Source organism: Engraulis encrasicolus, chromosome 6 (assembly GCF_034702125.1).
Source record: "Engraulis encrasicolus isolate BLACKSEA-1 chromosome 6, IST_EnEncr_1.0, whole genome shotgun sequence".
Lineage (NCBI taxonomy): Eukaryota > Metazoa > Chordata > Actinopteri > Clupeiformes > Engraulidae > Engraulis > Engraulis encrasicolus.
In genome coordinates this window covers 35650869-35668368 of record NC_085862.1, presented here as the reverse complement: position 1 = coordinate 35668368, position 17500 = coordinate 35650869, and the positions used below count along the sequence as shown (strand labels likewise).

The 17500-nt window shown below is 46.1% G+C and overlaps 1 protein-coding gene across 2 annotated transcripts in view; it reads left to right on the top strand.

Moving 5' to 3' along the window:
* The window catches only part of hcn2b (hyperpolarization activated cyclic nucleotide-gated potassium channel 2b), a 70105-nt gene that overhangs the window by 26242 nt on the left and 26363 nt on the right, over positions 1-17500 (top strand). For both annotated transcript variants that reach the window (XM_063201394.1, XM_063201393.1), the window contains exon 4: positions 6365-6583. In XM_063201394.1, the coding sequence (XP_063057464.1) occupies positions 6365-6583 (219 nt within the window). The remainder of the gene's footprint in view (positions 1-6364; positions 6584-17500) is intronic.

The following is a 17500-nucleotide window of genomic DNA, read 5'->3' as shown; positions in this document are numbered from 1 at the left end:
GCTCGACTCGCTCAGATCGCCGCTGGTGTATTTCTGCGGTTACACTACACCACACTACATCACACTACACCACACTACACTACCACACCCCACCACACTCTTTGCCCTGCTCCCATCTCTCTTCACTTCAATTCATCTGAAGTTGGCTTTGAAAGTCAGACACCTCTCGAGGATGAAGTGGAAGTTTTTGGTGCTTTCGTACTTATGCCCTACACATCGGGACAGCACTTGACATAAAGACTGGGAGATATGTCCAAAAGGTATCATTCATAATCACACTGGGTTTTTTGTGGGCTGTACATTTATGTTGTGCCCTCTATGAGCACTCCAATATCACACGCCCCAGCTCTGATGCACTCTCTGATATAACTCTTATCGTGTTGATTTGAACTCACCTGCTGCATTTTGCACTGACATTTGACTCTCCACAGTGTTGTAAATTCGCTATCTGGATTTATGTACGTTTACTCTGAAATATTGACACACCATTTTGTAATGGGAGTTGATGTTCATTTAAAGATTTTTTTCTCCACGGAGTACAAGTATGGAGTCAACAAAAGGAAGTGCTGGATAAAGCAAATGGGCCTATTTCAGCTGAACCTTGCAATTTGCTGCTGTAGCCCTGTGGTCCTTTCTGTGCCAGTGATTGTGCTTGTCTGTGCACACTTACTGAGCAAAGCAGTGCTCTAGGCAACAACCAGCCAGAATAATGAAACCAATTTATGAATTAGCATCTTATTTCTTGGCAAAGACGCAGAATAAAGACGAGGAAAAATGTCAACATAATTTCTCCATGTTTCCAAACCACACGCACTCACGCATGCACGCAGGCACGTACGAACACACAAACAAAGACACACACTCGCGCATAACACACGCACGCATACACATAGGCTACACACATCCTCACCAATATATCTTTTGACTTCCATTGATATTAACTCTAAAGAATGCTGAACTATGCCCACACCAAAACAATCCCTCCCTAACCATGTCAGTGGGGAAATGTTTTTACTCTTTTATTTTTACCTGTAGCAACAAAACTACCAAGAAAAACACTGCTCTGAGTGGGCAATATAGCAAAGCATAACGTAAATAAATTAAATTAACATAAAATATAAATTTTATCACAACCTTTCAAAGAAAAAGAAAAAAAGAAATCCATGAAGTGGGCTACTCCACGCATGATGCGACTTGCCATCTTGCCTGCACGTTCGCTCTTGCATTATAAAGGAAACACGCACGCACGCACACACATGCACGCACACGTACACACACACACACACACACACACACACACACACACACACACACACACACACACACACACACACACACACACACACACACACACACACACACACACACACACGCGCACACACACACACACACGCACACACACACACACACACACAATGCACACACACTGCACACAAGCCCATACACACAGGCATATGGATACATGAAATCCCACTCACACGTACAATCACATCCTCAAGGCTTCTCTGTCAAAAAGCCATTCCAATTTACTTTACTTTCCACGATGTTTGACTATGGGAAAATTTGAATAGGACTTGCATGTATGTAGGTGGCCCAGTTGTGGTGCAGTTTTGACAGTCAAATAGGAAATCCAAGTGCTGCAAAACCCATACAATAGCTTCCATATGGATGCCCTTCCCCCCATGGACCTTTAAACCGTCTGGAAATGTACATCAGAAGGAGCCTGCACAGTACAATTCAGTGTTAATATAACACTTAGAGAGTCACATGTAACACTTAAAGTGTTGGTGCTACTCTGCAAGAGTTGATTTAACACTGGTAAATCAGTGTGTGATACTGCATCCTATCTGTCGGGTTCCATGGCTGACAGTGACGGGGGCCCCCATTAAAATGCCTGAGTGAGCATGAAGGCATTTGTCACGACGTGGAATTGGGCGGTTTGAACAGCGTAGCCCCCGTTAGACAGACAGACCCTCAGCTTCATACATGAATACATTGCTGTGCTCAGTGTGACCGACCACCGGAGACAATGTCAGTCTGCTGGGTCCCGACGTTATACGTGTGTGTGTGTGTGTGTGTGTGTGTGTGTGTGTGTGTGTGTGTGTGTGTGTGTGTGTGTGTGTGTGTGTGTGTGTGTGTGTGTGTGTGTGTGTGTGTGTGTGTGTGTGTGTGTATGTGGCTGTGTGTGTGTGTGTATGTGGCTGTGTGTACAGTATGTGTGTGTGGGTGTGGATCTTTTCATGTATGAGTGCATGCCTCCCACAGAGGGTGGGATATGACAAATTCCTGTGCTGTTTACTGTACACACACACACACACACACACACATATGCACACCACATGTACACATTTACACAAAGCAAGTTTAAAATTAAGCCAAAAATTGTGCAAGCTCTGTTAAAGCGTATGGATCGGTGTTTATTTGATACAGTAAGTCGTGATACAGTAAGTCCCCAACAGCAGTAGGAGTGTCTGTGTTTGGAGCAGAGAGCGAGCTATCAGACAAGCAGCTTTATTTACAGTATTGATATGATTGCCACAGAGTGAGGATCAGAACGCAGATGCAGAGAGTGAAACCGGTCGCTCATTCTGTGTTTACGTGAAGCGAGGAAGGAGGAGAGGCTGAGAATGAGCAGACACACACACACACACACACACACACACACACACACACACACACACACACACACACACACACACACACACACACACACACACACACACACACACACACACACACACACACACACACACACAGAAAAACAGAGGCATGCAGAGCACACACTCTTGCTCTCTCTTTCTCTCTCTCTCTCATACACACACACACACACGCACGCACACACGCAGACACGTTGTATTTGTTTTTCGTCATATTCCCTCTCTGTGGCGCAGGGGTTTGTTTATAATTGTCAGCCCAGCAGCACAGTGGGAAGGTGGGACGACGGCATGACTCCAGGCTCCAGGCTCCACGCTCTCTTCTCTCTGCCTCTCTCTCTCTCTCTCCCTCTCTCTCTCTCTCTCTCTCTCCTCTCTCTCCTCTCTCTCTCTCTCTCTCTCTCTCTCTCTCTCTCTCTCTCTCTCTCTCTCTCTCTCTCTCTCTCTCTCTCTCTCTCTCTCTCTCTCTCTCTCTCTCTCTCTTGTACAAGCCCTTATGTCCTCAGTGAACAACATGTACTATAGGCTTTGATAACGTTGTACAGTATGCATCACAGTTCATTCATTGTGCTTGGTATCGCATTCATCACATTATGTTTAAGTTGTAGAAGAGTAGATTGCTGTGTCTCTGGTGCACATGTAGTATACATGCATTTCTGTGCATGTATTGTAGTTCTTACACCTATAGAATGTTAAGTTTGGCCTTTACTGCTTGGCTTGGTATTATTACGGTAGTTCTTGCTCAACATGTGCACAGATACTCCTCATATCCCTAATTGCAGTAGTGTACTATGTAATGAATCAATTTACCTGCAAGCATTATGTATGTACTGATGTAGCGGTACAATGTGCCTACACACTGTATGTAGGCCTACTATGTGCACTATACTATATGCCAATGTACCATACTGACATATGCTACAGTGCATCAAATTTGGTGAAAAGGTCGAAAAAAGGTATTAAAACGGTTGACATTTTATGCTGTATATATTAGCCATGTTTTTCCTAATAAAAATTATGTTGGAAATAAAACATTGCTCTCAGTTGCTTTATACTGTTCATGATAAAGTGTAGAATGGCAAGTAGAGAGGGGAAAATATATGCATGTATTAAATATTGCGAGTAATATCGATATCGCAGTATACTGTCATGTTATCGTGTATTGCATATTTTTATTTTTATATCGTGCAGCCCTACTTATTTTTCTTGCTGATTGATTGTACTGCTGTCCTTACCTTGTCATATCATACCTTCGCACTAGTGTCATTTGCACAGTCGGTCTGGAACATCCGAACTGAGATATGATTTCTGGTGGGAAGGTAGACATCTGCCGAAGTTTGAATCCAGTATGCGTCTGATTTGACCCAATCCCTAACGTTTGGTTGTGACAAGTAATCTGCTCGTATGTAATGTATCATTGCTCACCCCACACTCCCTTGTCCTTCCATTGTTCGCTGATTGGACATTTTTCTGGCTACAAGAATAATCTCCTCCCAGAAGACCTGACTCAGACGTAACGTGTAGAGAAATGCAAATTGACCGGAGCTTTATGAATAGTAAGGCCAGGCTAGGAGATTATCATCGATTTTCAAATATCTTCAAGACTTGGTCTGACCAAGAGCATAACAATTAATGTTTCCCAAACGGCATGGTTGACCCGCCTTCCTAGGTTGGCTACTGGACGACTGGTGGCCGACAAAGGGGGTGGAATTCCCGTTTTTTCTAGAGATCAGAAACGATATTTACATACTCTTGGCTTGACTAGAAGCAACGCTGAAGGTGTTGCGTTGCTAGGAGGGCGTGGCCTGGCTAGCTAGGTGATTTCATAAGAAGCACAGCTGCAGCACAGCTGGAGATGGGAACAGATGTTTTATGGATCTACAAGTGGCACAAGTGCTGTTGGACAGAACAGCCCAACTGGTCAGATGCAGCCTGCTTTTTATGCTGATGTGGAGAATTATTATAATGACTGTGCATACTGCTGGGGTGGTGTGAGGCTGAATGGGGGAATGAGTGTGTGTACACACGCGCATGCACGCATGCACTCACACATGCGCACATGAATGCACATCCACACACACATACAGCACTTCACACACATACAGTACTTCAAGGCATGCTCATATACAAACACACACACAAACACACACACACACACACGCACAGGCACACACACACACACACACACACACATACACACGCGCCCACACACACATGCACATACCTACATGAATACATGTACATATGCACACATACACACACACACACACACACACACACACACACACACACACACACACACACACACACACACACACACACACACACACACACACACACACACACATGAAGGCATGTATACACAACATACCCACACCACCCACACACACGCCCACATCTGTTTTCCCCCCTCTGAGGGGAGAGACTTAATGGTGCCTCATCAGAGAGTTGTCTGAAGGGTCCTCTCTACTGAGCCCCAACTCTGTGATGTGATGATTAGAAGCTCTCCAGAGGAAGCTCACAGACGAGACGAGATGAGACGCAACGAGATGCGATGAGACGAGATGAGATGAATTCATCGTCGGCGTTTGAGAATCAATTTTTCCCCCTCTTCTTTTCTTTTCTCTTCCGTCCCCTCTGTGACTTTTTTTGTTGCTGTTCCCATATCTCATTCCATCTCTCTCCCCCCCTCTCTCTTTCTGTATCTATATATCTTTGTCTCTGGCTTTATCTCTGTCTATCCTCTTGGTTCTTTCTTTCTTTCTTGCTGCTGTTTTTCTCTCACTCAAATGTTCTCTCCTCCTCATTATCCTCTCTGTCCACGTCTCACACTCTTTTGATATTCCAATTCAGATTTAAATATAATTGGCAAGACCGTGATAGATAATATAGGCCCTGTATATGAAATACCCTTTACATATTGTATAATGGGAAGAAGAAAAATAAGCAGGTGCGTGGGCCCAAATAGAACAGTTCAAATGTGAGAAGAGATTTGCACACTGAAAAAGACACTGATGTCAAGCATGGGGCGTTTTTATTTTGTTTTATTAAAACAACTCCTTGTGCTCGACCTTAGTGTCTTTTTCAGTATGTGAACCTTTTCTCACCCTTGAACATACTGGTACTGTATATTAAAAACATTAACATTAAAAACATTTAAAACAGTCCCTAACAATAACACCCTGTCTGTCCTGCTTGTCTGTCTGCCTGTCAGTCTGTCTGTCTGGCTGGCTGGCTGGCTGGCTTGCTGACTGCTTGTCTCTATCCAAAGTAATTATTTTAGCCCAGTATGATTTATAACGTAGTAGTTATAACTTTGTCTGTTTGTCTGTCTGTCTTTTTCCATCAGAATGACTCACGGCGTGAGCTCTTCTCCTTCGCCCTGTAATATAATGTAACAGCTGTGTGATATAGAAATAATGATCTCTTTGTCCATCAGAATGACTTGTGGAGCAAGCTGCTCTCCTTTGCCCTGTTCATATAAAATAGCTGTGTAGTTACAGTCAGAACTGTCTGTCTGTCTGTCTGTCTGTCTGTCTGTCTGTCTGTCTGTCTGTCTGTCTGTCTGTCTGTCTGTCTGTCTGTCTGTCTGTCTGTCTGTCTGTCCGTCTTCATGGAGCAAGCTGTACTCCTTTGCCCTGCAATATAATATCAGCTTCAGTATGTAACATAATAATTAAGGCCCCCCCACCCCTCTCTTTCCCCAACAGAACGACTCGTGGAGCGAGCTGTACTCCTTCGCCCTGTTCAAGGCCATGAGCCACATGTTGTGTATCGGGTACGGGCGGCAGGCCCCGGAGAGCATGTCGGACATCTGGCTGACCATGCTCAGCATGATCGTGGGGGCCACCTGCTACGCCATGTTCATTGGCCACGCCACCGCCCTCATCCAGAGCCTCGACTCCTCCCGACGCCAGTACCAGGAGAAGGTAAGAGCAAGAGAGAAAGAAAGAGTTTGTGTGTGTGTGTGTGTGTGTGTGTGTGTGTGTGTGTGTGTGTGTGTGTGTGTGTGTGTGTGTGTGTGTGTGTGTGTGTGTGTGTGTGTGTGTCTGTGTGTCTGTGTGTCTGTGTGTGTGTTTGTGTGTTTGTGTGTGTGTGTTTTGCACTACTGATGCACTAAGATGTGCTTTCTCAGCGGGGGCGTTAGAGAGCTCTGGAGGAATGTTGACAGCAAGACAGCTGAGGGGAGGGGTCACTGTGTGTAGATAATGGGGGTGTAGCTGAGACATGGCAATATACGTGTAAGTCATAATGTATAATGACATTTGCGCGCATGAGTGTGTGTGTGCTCACATGTGCGTGAGTTTGTGGGTATTTGCGTGGGCAACAGGGTACATTACATACATGCATGTGTCACAGGTGGGGGTGCGCGCGTTTTCTGGCGACACCCCACTTAATAACGCCACTACCCAGAGGAGCAACTGTACACCCAAGAAAATGTCAGGACACCAAGATACGTTTTAGTCATCATTTAATATTTCTTTTCTTTCACACTCGTCATATAAAAGAGTCACCAGTAGCCTAACCAAGAGTCTATGTTCAAAGGGGGCAGTGTTCGTAACCCTCCGCGAGGCCACGTCCGGCCAGCAGGGTCGTCTGAAGAAGGCTGGAGGCTACCAGCCTCAAAGTCGCGTCCGCGAGCCGCGATGGTTCTGCAGAGGATGGGATGGAATACTCAAAAGTTTGTGTTATTCCATGAACAGCGTGATACTCTCATGTTAGGGGCTAGTCAACCCATGTGTTGAGATCTAGTGCTACGAAAGGCCAGAGGAACACAGCAAGCGTCCACACAGTGATAACTATAAACTACACACCATCCCAAAGGGCACGGCACACAATAATTAAATAATTAGGACTAGCCATCCATAATGGGGCGAGGCACTGGACAGGAATTGGATAAAATCAGTCACTGTAATTTGGCTTACTTTCGATGGGGGGGAAGAGACCTGTAGATGGAGAGAGAGAGAATGAGGAAGGCCAGGAAGCGCGCGTCAGAGATGGAGGGGGGGGGGGGGGGCTTCTGGAGAGGCGCACGTCACTCAAGCGGAGACACTCTGCATGGATGGGCACTCCCACCTTTCCAACGTCCACCGAGGCATCAACTGCGGCTGGGTTCACAGACCATCTTCGGGCACTATGCCATCTGCACCCTCTCGAGTCGCCAGTTGCCAAGACGCCGATCCATAGGATCTCGTGGGCCACCATTCGTCTCTTCTTCGCTTGGCTCGTCCGGTTGCCGGTGAATCGCGCTTCTTCTTTCTCTCTCACACCTGCTGCCCCCGAGAACGGCTGTCCTCCCCTGGAAGTTCTTCCTCTCTCCCCCGCTGCGTGTTCGTCTCTTCCCCCAGCCGTCCTGCTTGACTCTGGTGTGGCTCCGTTTAAAAACGCTCACCTGTCCGATGCCAGCCAATAGATTTCATTTCCTCTCCGTTCCGCACCTGACTCTTATTGTCTGCAATCAAGCGCGTTGTCAGACGCAATTACCTCCCCAATAGTCACCCCGTGACACATGTCCAAACATTGATTTGTTTGCAGATGCTTACACCCCTTCTTACGTATGTACTGTGAAGCTGCGTCAACATACAGTACGTCATTACTCAATACTCACTTAGCAATATCAGTAGAATGACAACAGTATGTGTACCAGGGATACAAGGCCTGAGGATGCGGGAAGACTGCAAACAAGTAGGAGAAGCTAGTCGCCTGTAGCAAGGAGGGCAGATGTAGCCGCACAGTATCCGCGTCATCATAGAGAATATTGGCAAGTGTGAATGTGTTTGCGTATCATACAATGGCCATCCCCACAGCTTACGTAATACTCTTAAGAGTTGCTTCTAACATGTTCAAAAGATGAAGCCTTTAGCTGTCTATGATCGATCTAGAGGTGGGTGGGTTGTAGAGTTGCCAACTCGTTGGGGAAAAATGAAGGGACACCTCATTCACCTCAGTTTTGTCCTATTTATTAGATGCAATTTCTTACATTTCAATCAAATATAGAGCAAATAATGGAAAATCCCATCTGATTCCAATTCATTCCATTGACAGTTTGAAAACTCTTGATTCTTAGTAATATGGGAGAAATTGCGTCCCGTTTCAGCTCAATAGTACCCATACTTGTTTCTAAATACAGGATGATTCTGTATTTCAAGTGACTGTTGGCAACCCTAGTGGGATGGTATATCTGGGGAGCTGCCGCGTGCATGTGCTGAACGAATCACCTACTTGGCTAATCGCTAACACCTTCGTTTGTACTTTCAATTTCCTCATCACTGTGGTGCATATTAGCATGTGTGTGAATGTGCTCACGTATCATACAATGGCCATGCCCACAACTGAATATGCTGGAACTACACTGGATGCAATGCATTGCGTTAATTGAATTTGAGTCAAAAATACATTAGAAAGAATGTGCTTTTTTTAAAAGAATGTTGCCGTGCCGTGTCTGGTGTTGCAAGTTCTATTGATTGTGGTGGAAGCTAATTATAACATGCAGATAAGTCTTTCACTTAATGCATCTTGTGTAGCCCCAGCCTCAGAGAGATGAAACGTTTAGATGAGGCCCCCAGTAGTTCGATCCTTGAGGGAGGGGGGTGCCGTCCTGTGGCTGCATCTGGTGAGCCACTGCTGTGTTGGGCTTTGGTGGCGAGCGACCTAAGAAGCCCTTAGCTACTTGGCTAATTGCTGAGTCTTTGTTCTCTAATTGCAGCATCTGGCTGGTGTTTACTGCTGTAAACAGGCGCCCCGACTCCCTGCCTTGTCATAGAGCATTTAGCTCATCCCTCTCTCCCTTTGTCCTTTCTCCTACTTACTTACACTTATTTTGTCCCCTTCCATTAGGGTTGCCAACTGTCTGTGGGGGAAAAAAACATGGGACACCTCATTGTCAGCTCATTGTATTTATTAGATGCAATTTCCTGCATTTTAACTAAATTGTGTCCCGTGTCAGCTCAATACTAAACCGTACTTTTGTCTTCAAATACGAGACGATTGCTTATTTCAAGGGACGGTTGGCAACCGTACCTTCCATGCGCATGCCAGGAGACTTCCGTGGGACGTCCTAGGTGTTCATGTGTGGGGGCTTAACGACGATTGCTTATGTGTGTTCTTTTCTCTTTATCCTCTTGAAGAGATTCACTTTTTGTGGATTGTTGATGGTGCATCGCTGTGTGTGTGTGTGTGTGTGTGTGTGTGTGTGTGTGTGTGTGTGTGTGTGTGTGTGTGTGTGTGTGTGTGTGTGTGTGTGCGCGCGCGCGCGCGCGCGCGTGTGTGTGTGTGTGTGTGTGTGTGTGTGTGTGTGTGTGTGTGTGTGTGTGTGTGTTGGTGGTGTGGATTGGCACTGCCCTCACGATCCGATTCGATCACGATTCAGGAGGTAGCGATTCAATTCGATCCGATCCGATTCAATTCTACAATGCATTGCAATGCATTACATTTCTATTGAAAGCAAAGCAAATGTTTAATCAGTCATGAGGCAATACAAGTAGTCAGATATTGAGCAACAATTTATTGGCTGTTTTCTGTATCAGTCTGTATTAGTCTTGCAATGTTTTGAAGTGCATTTATTTAATTTAACATTCATTTGCTATATCCATGGAAGTAAATATCCATGGAAGTAATTGAAACTTTAAAAAATTGCTGGATCGATTCTGGAACTTGCCGGATCGATTCTGGATCATCCATGACCCGCATTGGATTGCATCGCCGAATCGATCATTGTTGACACCACTAGTGTGTGTGTGTGCGTGCGTGTGTGTGTATTGAGTATATGTGCAAGAAAAGCAAAACTAGAAACAAAACGAGAGATAGTGTGCAAGTGAGAGCACCATCTCGTTCTCCTGCCCTGCTAAGATTGTGACCTCAGAAGAAAGCCTGCAGGACTAAGAGAGAGAGAGAGAGAGAGAGAGAGAGAGAGAGAGAGAGAGAGAGAGAGAGAGAGAGAGAGAGAGAGAGAGAGAGAGAGAGAGAGAGAGAGAGAGAGAGAGAGAGAGAGAGAGAGAGAGAGAGAGGGAGAGAGAGAGAGCGTGAGAGAGGCTGGGCTCGTCTGACACGCGGGCCCATGACTAAGTGAAAACAGTAGTGCCAGAAGAGCTAATATTATCTGGGTGCTGCAGGCTGGCTATCACTTCACATCAAGACGCAGACAGTGACTGAAACCCCAGATGTTAGGAAGAGAGGGTGAGAGAAAAAAAGAGAGAGAGAGAGAGAGAGAGAGAGAGAGAGAGAGAGAGAGAGAGAGAGAGAGAGAGAGAGAGAGAGAGAGAGAGAGAGAGAGAGAGAGCATGTGAAGGATAAAGAGAGAAAGAGGGAGAGAGAAAGCAAGTAGCGAGAGAGAGCTTCTCTGAGTCTGCTGTTTTGGTAGTGCTATGAGAGGATAGTTATCGCTTAGCTGCCAGGAAATGTCAGGTGTGTGTGTGTGTGTGTGTGCGTGCGTGCGTGCGTGCGTGCCTGCGTGCCTGCGTGCCTGCGTGCGTGTGTGCGTGCGTGTGCGAGAGAGAGAGAGAGAGTGAGAGAGAGAGAGCATTTTGTCTGCATGAGAGCATTTTGTCTGCATGCATGGGGCGGTCCTACGAACGAGAGGGTGGCACCATCGCGAAACCCTGCGCCTGATGACATCACGCTAATCACTAATTTCTGCTCAACATGCTATTTCTGCGCTGTTATAATGCTATTACAATATTAACATGGTAGTTTTATGTAGCACTTTATTTTAACTGGGTTTTACTCATTTGGTACACTGTAATAACTTAGCAACAGTAGTGCATGTTATTGCCTCATATATTTTATGTATCTACATACCATAATAGTGACCATAATGTACTATGAAGTGGTCATACTAGTAACGATAGTGATAATACTTTGCCAAAGTGATGAATTCTCCCAGGGAGGCAAAGAGCCTACGGGACCCTTGGTATGTTGATACACAAAAATACACATTGAGTGTATGATGTAATAACGTGTACTACAGTTGTACTTACATGTTATCACACCATTTATTGCACTGCACTTAATGAGTAATAAAGTCCTGTTGAAATAAAGTGTTAAGGCGTTTTTTATTACCAGTTAAGAAAGTTTTCTCAGCATTTTTTTCTCCAGGAGTGGGGCTGCGCGGGGGGTGGAGATGAGGTATGGGGGTCGCCTGGGGTGCCAGTCATTGTAGGACCGCTACTGACGCCTTGTTTACAGGAGGAAGAGGCAGCCCTAATCACAGCTAGTGGGCAGGTGTCATCAGGGGCACCCAGCGCAACAACAACAACTCCAGCAGCAGCATCAGAAGGAACAGGACTTGATAGAGACAGCAATCAGTGTTTTATTAGGAACAGCAGTGTAAGAAGCAGCAGTATTTGTTAAAAGTGCGGTTGTAGGCAACAGGACTTATTCTTGGAGCTTGAAAAACTTTCAATCATCTGCGCTAGAAACAGCAGTGTGGGGCCTGCTGTGGCCCAAATGGTAGGGCACTGGGCTGCTATGCCGGCGACCCGGGTTTGATTCCGGCCCGGGTCATTTGCCGTGCCTTCCCCGTCTCCGTCTCCCCACTCATTTCCTGTCTGTCTGCACTGTCCTATCTCAAGAAATAAATGAAAGCAAAGAAAGACACATCACTGTGAGATACAGCCAGAGATGTTCAATTGGGTTAGAACTAAGAAAATCTTTGATACAGCAGCATTTAGAGATAACAGCCATATTAGAGCCAGCATGTCTTTGAGGATTCGTATTCATCATAGTCACATTCTCCAAAGAGCCTCAGCCAATTATAGTTGTAAGTAACTGGACTTGTTCTTGGAACTCGAAAGACATTCAAGCAGCAGAGACCACCAGTAGTGGCGGCCATGTTATGCTTTGTTCAAACTAAGAGCGACATATGTTGTTAACTGAGTGACGAAAGTCATTATTTCTCTATGGAGGGTAAGTGAACTGGGTGACCAGAGCGAATTCGCCAGGGGCGAAGCGAGCTGAGCGACCAGAGCGAATTTTCAACGATCAAAGTCAAGCTAATATCATAATAATGAGCTATGACACTGTTAGGCGAAAACCAGTTGGATTGTTCACATCTCCCAGGCTGTCAAGCCAGAGCAGTTATGTGTTTAGAAATCAAACATGTCTGGACGCAGCATTAGAGACAGGATCAGTGTTAGAAACAGTGTCTGTAGTAAGTGAAGAGAAAGCCCGTCTGGGAAACTCTGAATGACTATGGGAGCAAAGATGAAGATCGCAATTTTATTCTGGTCTGCTGTTAAGGAAAGAAGGAACTATGTCTCTGGAATCTAGCAGTGGCTGGAGGGTTTGTTACCGCAGCAGTGTTAGAGTAGTATAATTGACAGCAGTTACTGTACAAAGATATCAAATTCTACAAAGACAGGGCGACATAATGCGTTACCATGGGAGCAATCTTAAAGGACCTTCATCAATTCTGGCTATTAGGGATTTTATGTGGAATCTGACAGTAGCAGCAGCGTTAGAGTAGTGTAAGAGACAGCAGTTAAAAAGATATAAAATTCTGAAGCTACGGTGATATACTGTATGTTACTACTGTATGGGAGCAATTGTTAAGGGGCTTCATCAGTTCATCAGCTGTTAAAGTTTCTATAGGCTCTGGAATCTGGCAGCAGCATTGTTACAGAAAACACTGGGCAGTGGTGTTAGGTACAGTAGGAGAGAGAGAGAGAGAGAGAGAGAGAGAGAGAGAGAGAGAGAGAGAGAGAGAGAGCGAGCAGTGTGAGCTAGTCCAGATGGTGGAGGCACAGGGCCGGCCTCCTGACCCCCCTGCCTGGAGACGAGTGGAGAGGCGTAATGAGGCCCTCCTGTGCTGTCCTCTGTCAGTCTCCCTGCCTGCCTGCCTGCTACCTGCCATGCCGCACAAGAAAACCCCCTTCACCTCCAGGGCCACTGATAGCTTTGGCTGGGTCTGGGACAAAATCAGTTAAACCACCCAACACTCAATATATACATTGTATTGAGGACCCAATTCTCGGCCGCCCCTTTTTTCCCTGGGCCTTGGGCAATTGAACTCTTTGTCCCCCCCCCCCCCTTTCTCTCTCTCTCCAGCTCTACTAGCACTCATTGTTGCACTCCTCCTCTCTTTCCCCCCTACTACATTTCTTTCCCCATCTCCCCCTTTCATCTTCTCTCCAATTCTCATCTTTGCTTGCCCCCTCAAATACCTCTTTCACCTCTCGTCTTTTCTCCCCTCCCCTCCTCTCCTCTCCTCTCTTATTCCCATCCCCTTATTTCCTCTCCGCTTCTTGCCCCTTCTCTAGCATACACCTCCTCCCCTCACACCTCCTCTCCTCTCCTCTCCTCTCCTCTCCTCTCCTCTCCTCTCCTCCCTCCCCTCCCTCCCCTCCCCCTCTCCTCTCCTCTCCTCTCCTCTCCTCTCCTCTCCTCTCCTCTCCTCTCCTATTCCCATCCCTTTATCTCCTCTCCTCTTCTTGCCCCTTCTCTTCCTTCCCATCCTCTACCATACACCTCCATACCCTCAAACCCCCTTCCCTCAAACACCCTCCCCTTCCTCTCCTCTCTCCTCTCCTCACCTCTCCTCCCCTGCTCCACTTTCTTTTGATCCCACCTAAAATAATGATGTAATTCAGCACACTCGTTACCAAAGGGGCCTGTCACCAGCATTGGGCACTAACTGGCCTGCGGCGGGGAGGGAGATGGCACATGTGTGCTGCTGTGTCTCCCTCCTCATCAGGGGCCATGTGGATCTCAGCAGCAGCTAGCTAATGTGTGACCAGGGCCGTTTGTAGGTATTTGTTGGCCCTCGGCAAAGGAGACATGGGGCCCTTAACCCTAGGAGAAATGCTGGTTGTTGTGGTTGTTGTGTGGTTGTTGTTATTTGAATACATTACTAATCATTATGAAGGAAGCCCCTAACCAGGGGGCCCTAGCCAGTTGCCTAGTTTGCCTTCCTGGCATGTGACAGTCCTGTGTGTGACGGATGTTTCCTCAGTCACCTTTTCAGACGATCTGAGACTGAGCTGCATCTGAGATCAAGTGATTAAACTGATGCTGAGGGCTTGTTTGGTGTTTTGTCGTTTTGGGAGGTTGGGGTTTCAAATCTGCGACAAAGATTATGACAGATGAAGACAAAATGGAGACGTGTTGCACATTACGTGTGGGGTTCACTGTTTTCTTATTATTATATCACAATGGTGTGACAGTTCCGTGCGGACCATATGTGTCTGATGGCTTCAGAGAAAGTACACAGTAAATTTCGCAGGGTGAACTATGAGAGACGATTTAACAGCTTCTGGAGCAGCAGTGTCACACTCAAATTGTCTGAGAGCCAAAATCAAAATCAGGCGCGAAATTGCAGGCCGAAGTCAATATTTATTTATGAAAAAAGGACTAAACTTGAGCATGCATGCAGGTAACACTCATAGTTATATTTCACATACAGTACACACAATCTTATATGGTAGTTCAAATGTGCCTACACGTATATTGTGGTGCTCATGAATGTGAGCTGTGTCTTTGGCCTGAGTGCCAGGGATGCACGATGTGAAATATTTCGGCCGATACCGATATCCGATATCCGATATTGATATTGCGGTTTTAGCCGATAACCGATATTAAACGATACCAATGTTTTTGTTTTTGTTTTTTTAAGAGATAACATTTAATACAGACTGACAATGATGCAAACAAACTGCATTTTTGAATGTCCTCTTAATTCCAAAAACACTTTTTTAACTCCCTGTGATAAAATTAGATAAAAAATAGAGACAAGCAACAATTGAAGTCACCGTCAAGTCCAATCTTTTAGAACCGTAACATATAAAAAAAACATTGGCGTTAACATTGGCCCAGTTTTACCCATCGGACCGATATCCGATGTGTTGAGAAATGTCAAATATCGGCCGATACCGATACATCTGGCCGATACATCGTGCATCCCTACTGAGCGCACTCATATTCCTGCGACACTCCAAATTTCATGTTCACATCTTGTTACGCTATACATGAATGGTGTTTGTGGGCCAACTGTAATACACTTTTGAAAGGATCTCATGGGCCAAATAAAATGACTCCACAGGCCAGATTTGGCCCACAAGGCTGAGTTTGACATCCTTGCTTTAGAGTGTATTTGGTCCCAGGACACACTCTAAGTGTTGAATTAACACTGCAATGGCTGCTGGTTGGCGATGTTCAGTGTTGTGTTGGTGAATGGCATTGATTTATCAAAATCAAAATGTGTTATGTACACAGAGCTCTCTGCTGGGGCCTCTGTGTTCAAAGTGAGCACGCTGGTGTTTGTGGACACAGCTATCAATCACAAGACACATATGTGTGCAGTGCACCCCAGTGGAAACAGACAGCATGCACGTACACATGTACACGTGCACACCCACGCACGCGCGCACGCACGCACGCGCACACACACACACACAAAATGCTCTCTCTCTCTCTCTCTCTCTCTCTCTCTCTCTCTCTCTCTCTCTCTCTCTCTCTCTCTCTCTCTCTCTCTCTCTCTCTCTCTCTCTCTCTCTCTCTCTCTCTCTCTCTCTCTCTCTCTCACACACACACACACACACACACACACACACACACACACACACACACACACACACACAGACTAGCACAGAGGAATGCAGGCACATACACATATACTGTAGACGCATGCCCATAGACCTACATATGCTTGTCAGTTTCCATTAAGGTGTTGCTTTCAAGCTGGTCTTCAGTATTCCTGAGAGACGCTTGGAAGTTCTGAAGGTTGCCTTAGGCTTGGGCTGTGTGCGCTGTGTGTGTGTGTGTGTGTGTGTGTGTGTGTGTGTGTGTGTGTGTGTGTGTGTGTGTGTGTGTGTGTGTGTGTGTGTGTGTGTGTGTGTGTGTGTGTGTGTGTGTGTGTGTGTGCGTTTGCGTGTGTGTGTTTGTGGGTGTGTGTGTGTGTGTGTGTGTGTGTGGGTGTGTGTGTGCTGTGCTGTGCTGTGCTGTGCTGTGCGCGTGCGCTGTGTGCACGTGTGCGCGCTGCTGTGTGCGCGCTGTGTGTGTGCATGTGTGCATGCGTGCATGTGTGTGTGTGCTTTGGGCTCCTTCAGCAAAGGACACCTGCTGCTGTGCCCCTCTGGGTACTGAGGAAAGGAGCAGGGGAAGAGGCAGGGGAGCCAGGTACACAGTTAGAAAAAGGCAGTGCTAATTCAACACTTACAGTGTTGATTCTCAACCTTTTCTGAATAAACGGCCCTTGGACCTCATCATAAGCCTCCCAACTCCCCCTTGACCTCGTAATAAGCCTGCCAATGCCCCCCTCCCCTCGTATTAAAACATAAAATGGACTAATACCCAGCAATGGCAACTAAGCATCGGCCCCTCTCAGCTGTATCCTTCTCAACGCTGTAGAGCCCCCGTTGAGAAACACTAACTTAGAGAGTACTCTGGGACCAAATGCACTCTAGAACAGGGTTGTCAAAGTCATTTCAGTTCAGGGGCCACACGCAGCCTGTTTGATCTCAAGTGGGCCGGAACACTAATGTAATTGCGAAATATCGCAAGTTTCAGCTTCATATCGGAATCACATCGCTGGTCAATCATTTTGAGGTGGAAAACAGCGGATATATCAGGAGCATTGGCTGTAAATGATGAACACACAAAAAAGGCAGATTTGTATTTGTATTGAAAGTATTGAAAACCTTTGCACCTTTGCAACTTTGTAATGGGCTATAGATTTACTTCTTTTTTGACATAATTAGTTTGTTTTTCTTGACAAGTCTGGGGCCAGATTAAGCCATCTGGTGGGCCGCATCCGGCCCCCAGGCCTTACAGTATGTGTGGCAGCCCTGCTAGAAGATGTTAAACAAACTCTGCATGTGTTGTGTTAATACTCTATTTTCCTGTGTAAGCACTCT